The sequence below is a fragment of the Diospyros lotus genome, chromosome 3 (assembly GCF_014633365.1).
Source record: "Diospyros lotus cultivar Yz01 chromosome 3, ASM1463336v1, whole genome shotgun sequence".
In the NCBI taxonomy this organism is placed as follows: domain Eukaryota; kingdom Viridiplantae; phylum Streptophyta; class Magnoliopsida; order Ericales; family Ebenaceae; genus Diospyros; species Diospyros lotus.
In genome coordinates, this window is record NC_068340.1 from 28898442 (window position 1) to 28906803 (window position 8362).

At 39.5% G+C, this 8362-nt stretch overlaps 1 protein-coding gene across 3 annotated transcripts; it reads right to left on the bottom strand.

The window, feature by feature from the left end:
* Nucleotides 1-237: 237 nt before the first annotated feature.
* On the bottom strand, nt 238-2370 carry LOC127797615 (dof zinc finger protein DOF2.1-like). Of its 3 annotated transcripts, XM_052330658.1 has the most exons (3): nt 2311-2346; nt 2177-2280; nt 251-1383 (listed from the first exon to the last, which is right to left on the bottom strand). In XM_052330658.1, exons 2-3 carry the CDS (start codon nt 2204-2206, stop codon nt 541-543), a joined length of 873 nt encoding a protein of 290 aa, XP_052186618.1. In that variant the 5' UTR covers nt 2207-2280; nt 2311-2346; the 3' UTR covers nt 251-540. The 3 variants fall into 3 exon arrangements, with proteins under 3 accessions (XP_052186620.1, XP_052186618.1, XP_052186617.1); XM_052330660.1 differs by lacking the exons at nt 2177-2280; nt 2311-2346 and adding an exon at nt 1582-2165 and having other exon boundaries at nt 238-1383; XM_052330657.1 differs by having other exon boundaries at nt 255-1383; nt 2177-2370.
* Between the last annotated feature and the right edge of the window lie 5992 nt (nt 2371-8362).

Consider the following 8362-nt stretch of genomic DNA (forward strand, 5'->3'; position numbering starts at 1 on the left):
AACGTCTTGGAAATGTACCATTCTGAAGAACAAATTAGCTCCTGTCTTATGTACAAAGCCCAAGAAGCAAATTATGCTTTTCCAAATCTCAGATAGTTCAGACTGAACTGCACAGACTATGCAATATCACTTCAATCTCTGTGTCTCTCTGAATGCTATTCCATGAACGTGTATCAGTGAATGTTCCATATTTGCTTGGAGAAGAGATATTAAATTCCTTCAGTTATCAGTCATATCACTAAATGACATTATAAGGAGGAGGAGGAGAAAAGAAAGTAAGGTGAAGAATTTTGAGAGGTCTTTGTATCTGTAAGCTATTTTAATGATCTTTAATATTTAAATATTAATAAGTAGAAATGGCTTAAGAGAATTGTAGTCTCTAAAAACAAACTCACAAGGATTCGACTAAAATTTTGAGTCTGATAATTACAGACTGGAGAGTTGTATCATCATGCAAGCAACAAAAGGAGATCCTCTTCTAGCTAGAAAGAAAAAAAGAAGAAAGAAATTAAGAGAGGAGACTCTTATTATGATTAGCATCTAGATGAGAGGGCTATTGAGAAGCCCATGCCAAGATGAACCAAGTCCACCATTAATCCAGCTTTCTGATCTTCCTGCACCAACTCCGCCAATCTCTCCATCTCCACCAAGATGCTGCCATGGAAACCCCCACAACACTCTATTCTCTCCTTCTCTTGCATCACAGGCCTCTTGTTTTATTGCTGCGGCTGCTACTGCTGCTGCTGATGCTCCACTAATTTCTTCATAATTGGGCATTGCCATGACGCCCAAATGCCCCAAGTTTCCATTCCCCATATTCCCATAGTACACACTATCTACCAAGCCATTGGGAGCTTCAAGAAAGCCACTTCCAAGTGAGCCCAGAAAGGCATTAGGGTTTCCAAGAAGTTCACAGTGGGAACTGGTCTGGCCAGCCAAGATTGGAAGACCTTGAAGATCGTGATCAAAACCGATCGGTCCGGTCGGTTGCTTGTGGAGCCCAGCAAATGCAAGGCTGAGATCACTGGAAGTATAGGGGAAGGATGAGAGAGTAGAGAGAGGGCTGCTGGGATTGGTGGTGGTGAGTGGCTGATCTTGGCTGCTCTTTGATGCTGCTGCTGATGAGGAGGATCTCTTGTTCTTCCTGCAGCCTCCACCCACTGGAACATTTCTCAGTGTGCCCCCTTTGGTCCAATACCTTCTGCACGATTTGCAGAAGTATCTGGGCTGGGAGAGGCTGTAGTTGTTGTAGTAACAGAACTTGGTATTGGTGGAATCACATCTAGGGCATTTCAGAGCTTGTTCTTGATGAGGCCTTGGCTTCTTCTCTTGCTGTGTTTTTGTACAAACCAGTATGCTTTCTAGGGTTTGAGCAGCAATTTCCTGAGGGGATCAAACAACGTACAATTGAAAGGTTAATAACCAAGCAAAAAACCAGAAAAAGAAAGGTTAATCAATCAAGTAACATGGATGAAACCAGAGGATATCAGTGCTAAAGGGTAAAATTCTTTGAATCTTTGCTGAAAATGATTAGGAGCGAATTAACATAAAGCCAAGCATTAATATTAGAAATGTGCTTACATGCATGGATACTATTTCATGAATTTATGAAGCCAAGAAAAGATTTCTATTTTAGTCAGGAGAATGGCAAAGAGATCAAAGAGGAACACACACACACACACACGCACATATATATATGATTGGAAATTGTTCTCCCAGTAGAGTCTATTATGTTTTCTCCTCTCTCTCCCACCAAGCACGCTGACAAATTAGGGAATTTGATGAAAATTGGGAACCCATAACCACCCACTACAAGGTCAGCCGTGGTTTAATGAGAATGTTCTAAGAGTTTGGAAGTCTTTAAGAAATACAAATGGGAAATGCTCAATGAATGGAAAGATGACTCAAAATAACTTGTCTTCTTCATTCTCCCTCTTTACGCTTTCTTGTATTTGTACAGAAAAGTAAAAATTCTTCCGAAATACAGAAAGATTTTTTCCTTTCAAATTAATTAGACCCACAAACCAAAAATCACATAGAAGAAAGAAGAATAAAAGGAAAATGAAAGAGAAAACAAAAGTCGAATGAAAATTACAACATAAAAAAGAGTAAGAAAGAAACAATGAAGGCTACTTTGCGTGCCATATCATTTGTGTATTTTTTCATGCATCCTTACCTGGTGGTGTTGTGCACTTGAAGGATCCATTCTTCCACTGCCAAGGACTCTTCCTTGTTAAGACTGAAAATAAGAGTGTTGAGTATATATATGTGTATATATATATATATATATATAGAGAGAGAGAGAGAGAGAGAGAGAGAGAGAGAGAAAGAGAGAGAGAGAGAGAGCACTGAGAGCTTCAGAGAGAGGAGTGCAGCTGCAAAGTGAAGTAAAATGAGGCTCCAGTTCTCCTCATATAAATAAAGCCCAAAGCAGAGAGAGAGAGAGATCATCAGCTGCAAAGGATTTCATGCTTCATTCTTTAGTGGGTCCTAACCGCTTGGAGGCAGCTACAAAGGGCCCCATCCACTGTCCCCTCTTCTTCATCAGTATATATTAATAATAGTAAGTGCTATAATTATTATTATTATTCTCATTAAAGAAGAAAAAAGTGTGTTTATTGAAATATAATATGCAAATTTTATATAACATAATACAAATCATTTGTGATCTTTCTGATTTTAAATCGGAATAGTCACCATTTTGACTTAAAATTTCAAAAATATCTACAGCTTGTCTTCATTTAAAAATTTTATAAAGAGTAGATTTTTCATTCATAACCATTCTTTACTAGGTACTCCATGAGAGAGAGTTTTTCATTCATAACCATTCTTTACTAGGTATTCCATGAGAGAGAGAGAGAGAGAGTTGCTTTTGGAGCCAGCATAACAGTTGCAGATGTCCAGCTAGAAGGTTCTTCTGATATATATGTGTGTGAATATAGGTAAACATACACAGGCAAATAGATATACATAAAAATAGATGATTGTGATGGCGGATGTTTGGATGAGGGCACAACTGGACAGAGATTATGCACTTTCTTTTTCTGGTAAATGCCCCCACCACCTCAATTTGTTTGCCGGGCTGCCCTTTGGTCCCCCTTCTTGTCAAAGATGGCAGTGCTCTGTGCTTCCAGTCTCCACCAGCCTTAAATCTCCAATTCATGATTGATCATTTCAGGACTGCATAAATTGCTATATAAGCTACAACCGTGCACTTTCAAGATTGATGTCTCAAATTTTGGACTAGTATAGATAGGCACACTGTCTGTGATCATAAATGCTTTTTTAATACCAATCATGTGTGATGAGGCAAGTTAGGTTTCATCGGTTACAATCAAATGAAAGCTTCAAGACCTTAGCAACAACAAAAAAAAAGCTTCAATAAATTTTCATTCACTTTCTTTTTTTCTCTTCCAACCAAATATGATTTTCTCTTGTTCTCCCAGCCCAGGTTGTGTGCGCTTAAACTTGACCATTTTAGGGCCTTTTATGAAGATACCAAAGTGAAAAAACACATGCAGCCCACTCAAATGATGATCAAGCAATCAAATAAAATTGGATAATATACTTCTGGCCAATTCCTCTTCCTCCCTTATTTATTTCAATGAGGCCAAGAATCTTGGATTGGTGGGAAAACCGATGACACCAACCAATATTCTCATCTATCATGCATGTTAATAAACAAACAATGATTGGCCCCACTCTTGGTTTGGGTTTGTTTGGATCCTAAGAAAATGGCTTTACTCTCTTGTACATTTCCAAGATCTAATAAGTTAATTGGACAAATAGAACTGAAAATAAAATGGTCATACAAGAAGCATAAAACAGCATAATGGAGGAGACAGTGGGACCATGGTGGATCATAGGGATCAGTCAAGATGGTTGACTGGTCAAAGAAAATATCAGTCAAAGAAAACATATTGAAGAAAATTAAAAGCAAAAGTGAGATAGAAAACTGTGCCTGACAGTAGCATCTATGAAGCAAAGAATCTGACATTCCACTTGAGAGATTCTGTGTATGAACACATGGATCATAACATTCAGAGTTTTGAATCATTTCTTTCTTTTCTTTTTTCAAATCCACAAGAAATAAATAATATTTTAGTCATTCTATCTGTTGAGAGAACTTCCAATCATTCAAAGGCAATCCCCATTGCTCAATTTGATGAGGTCCAGATTCAATTTTAATTTCGCTTTGCCAAGTTTGTTCTTCAGTCCAATATGTACCTGTACCAGTAACACATTATAGAAAAATCTCTAAAAAAACCCATTTATTTTTATCTAATTTTGTTAGGACCAAACAAAAAATTTCTACTTAATTACTCTAATATCACCTAATTGAGAAAAAAATTCAAAATCTCTAAAACGCATGTTAGACATAAAAGGAGAGACACAAAATCAAGATAAATCACACTCATAGAAAGAATAAAATAAAATATTGAGATTTTAAATAATCATTGTTTATCGAAATCACAACTTTCAAAGAAAAAATTGCCAGTACTCTTTTAACTTACACCACCCCAATTACTCAGTAGGTTACATTCTTTCACAAATTGCTCATACTGCCACGTACGCTATGTCATTACTTCATTTTAGTAGTTCTATTATACATAATAATAATAATAATAATAATAATGAATGAGATTTTAATATGGTCCCCATTTGATGTGACATTTTGGGTACTTACCAAACATTCTGTCTGATTATAAATAATTTCGTATTCTGCTCCTTATATTTGTTTTCGGCTTCATGCTCTCAGAAATAATAACATAAAACTAACTGAAAGTATCGCGTGAAATGCGTGTTTATTTGTTTAATCCATGCTTCCATTTTATTATTTAATTACTGATTATCAATGTATAAATACATACAGCTAAATAGCATGAAGTTGGGAGACTACCCTTTAACTGCTTTTACAGAGAAGAGAGAGAATTGAGAGCGGGGCCCACTTCAGACACTAGTAGTACCCACCTCCTGATTATGCCATTTTGATTTGACACTGCACTCTCTATGTGTCTGTCTCTCCTCCCTCGTAAACTGTTAACATTTTCAGTTAACCCGCAGTTTCATGCCACGTGTACCGTTGAGCATTTCGAATTACACAGGACAGGATCCATAGTCCTAGACAAATTAAAGAGACATGTTAACTGCTGAGAGATTTTTTCCCCCAAATTACTACTTGACGGTACTGCCCATAATTTGACACCTAGCTCAATCCTCAAGTTATATTTAAGTTGAAAAGCTGGATAATATTTTCGTCTAAATTGAGATTCTTACACTAATAATGTATTTCTTCAATTTCGAACAACACATGTATTGATACTCATCAACTCATAATCTTTATCAATTTCAAGATTCAAAAAAATGATCCCTATTACTACTGTATATCTCAAGTCTCCATTCTCTTATGATGGTCAGCGACATGTAAGGTACCTTCATTTCTATATAAACTAATCTAATCACAGGTTAATGTATGTTTTTTTTTAAATCTTACCTACATGTTGACATTCTGAATCTCTACTAACTTGAGCGTTGGAGTACTTGCAGGTGTCAGCCACCTCTATGACGTAGATAATCAGATCGTGACTCTCCATCGCTATTGCAACTATTTTGATAAACCCTATTAGGTTAGAAAGAACATTTGCTGCCCATTGTGGGGCTTGGTAAAACTTACTTACCCCGCAAGTCGAGCCCCTACAACCTCCTCTACAAACCATTCATGACCAGAATTAGAAGTCACAACAACATTGCTCCAAACCAGGAAAACCTAAACACAGCCAACAAACATTTACTAGAGAATCTGACAACTATGGAAGCCCTTCTCTGAACCATTCGGCAGCTCTAGGACCAAGTTGCCGAGTTAACCTGCAACCAACAGTGCGACCAGCACAATGAGTGGATTGATGATAACGTAGAGGTCAACCATCATCAATAGCTACAGACCAACCACACCTTTACTCCTTTATCGTCAACATCCTTGTACACTATAAGCTACCCTTTCTTGGAGTTTATCATGTCCATACCCCTACCAGAGAGATTTCGCCTTCCTGGTACATTGGAGCTATATGATGGAACCATTGACCCCTAAGAGCACTTAACAATGTTCAATTCGTTGATGTTGTTAAGTGGGGGAACCGACCCGATCATGTGCCGTGCTTTTCCTAGCACTTTGAAGAAGTTTGCCCTGTTGTGGTTCTCTACCCTTGAGCTAGGCTCTATTCATGACTTTTCCAAACCCACCACCCATTTCCTCACCCACTTCTCCACCACCCGAGTTCACCATAAAACCTCAACCAGCCTGATCAACTTGAAGCAAGGAGAAAACGAGTTGCTATGAGCTTTCATGAATCAATTTAACCAGAAGGCCATTCAAATCAGGGACCTTAACCTGGTTGTCTCCTTGCAAGCCATCATAGCACGGCTTAAGCCCGGGTCATTTGTTGAATATTTGGCTCGAAAGCCTCTTGTCAACCTTGACAAACTTCGACTACGAGCAGCTGGTTATATAATTGTGGAAGTGTTAGCTGCCAGGCACAGTAACTCCTAGCCACAGGCTCAGCCATAGCCGAACTAGCGACTAGGGCCATCTGTTAAGCATCACCGCCACTCTAAAAAGGACTAGAGCTGAAGACAAGAGAACACAGACTGAGCCAGGGGATGAAGAGAGCAAGCTCAGGTTCCTGAGCCACCCTGATTGCGCTATGACACTTACACCCCACTGATAATAAGGCGAGATCAGATCTTTCTAGAGGTCTATAGCTCAATGATCATTCCACTTCCCGAGGTGAGAGCCCGACCTAACCCCGACCCTAATGTGGACATTAGCAAACAATGTGATTATCATCGGATGTTCACCCACACGACCAAAGAATGTACTGCTTTCAAGGATCAGATTAAAAAGCTAGTCAGAGAATGTCACATTCGCCGAAATGTCTATAAGTGACATAGTCGGAGTAGATGACCGTGTGATAACTGACGTCCGATGAGAAACCGTAACCCGTAAAGAAGACTTAGGGTTGAAGAAGGTTAAAAAGCCAGGGTAGCCCACTTGAATCAAATACGAGGGGTTATCGACATGATTTTTGGGGGCTTCACAGGTGAATAAGATTATAGCTCGGCAAGATGACGTCACCTCAAGGCAGCAATGTCCGTTAGGAGCACCGAGCATCGGCCAAGGAGAATAACCCGACATCCAGTGATCTCTTTCATTGATGAAGACTATGTAGGGATCAACTAGAACTTAGATGATCCCATGGTGATATCAGTGATCGCGACCAACTTTGTCATCAAGGTCTTAGTGGACCAGGAGAGCTCCGCCGACTGATTATACTTGACGACCTTAAAGAAGCTGGGGGTACCAAAAGAAGATCTGAAGCCTTTTAACGGAAATCTAGTCAATTTCTCGGGGGAGCAGGTGAACGTAAAGGGATTCATTGAACTACTGACTACGTTTGGGATAGCTCCGAAACTCAAAACAATCAGCGTCAAATACTTGGTGGTTGACTATTAGACACCTTACAATGCCCTACTGGGCCGACCGTCCCTCAATTCCTTGGGCCTAGTCGTTTCTACACCACACTTGGTGATGAAGTTTTCGGTCTTAGCCATCGAGGTCGGAGTAGTCCACGTTAACCAAAAGGAGACCCGTTAGTGCTACAATGATAGCTTGAGAGTTTAACGTTCCCTACTTGGTAGGGGGAGCCGCAACAACCAAACTATTGCCACTAGTAGCCAATCTACACATCAGAGCATAAACATGGTTAAGCTAGAACCGCAAAGTGAGCTCCCAAATAGTCGACCGCAAGCCACAGAAGAGCTACTTCCCATGAGCTTGGGGACTAGCCCAGAGCATATAACTAGGGTTGACACAGTACTTCCCTCTTAACCTCAAGGAGCATTTAGTCAAGCTGCTATAGCAGAACGCCGACCTTTATACCATGTGGCTGTCAAACGTGGTGATGGTGAAAAAGTCCTCAGGCAAATTGAGGATGTGTGTGAACTTCACTGATTTAAAAAAAAATATATGCCCAAAGGATTCTTACCCCTTACTAAATATCAACTGGCTCGTAGACAATGCCTTGGGGTATAGATATCTCAACTTTATGGGCGTGTACTCAGGGCACAACTAGATTCGAATGCACCTGGATGACGAAGACAAGACAATTTTCATCAATGAGGATGCGAACTTTTGCTACAGAGTCATGCCATTTGGATTGAAGAACGCATGAACAACATACCAATGACTGATAAATAAAGTATTCGCTGATCAAATAGGTCGGAACATTGAGGTATACGTGGATGATATGGTGGCTAAGACGTTAAAGAGCAAAGATCATTGCTCAGAGTTGGGCAAGATCTTTAA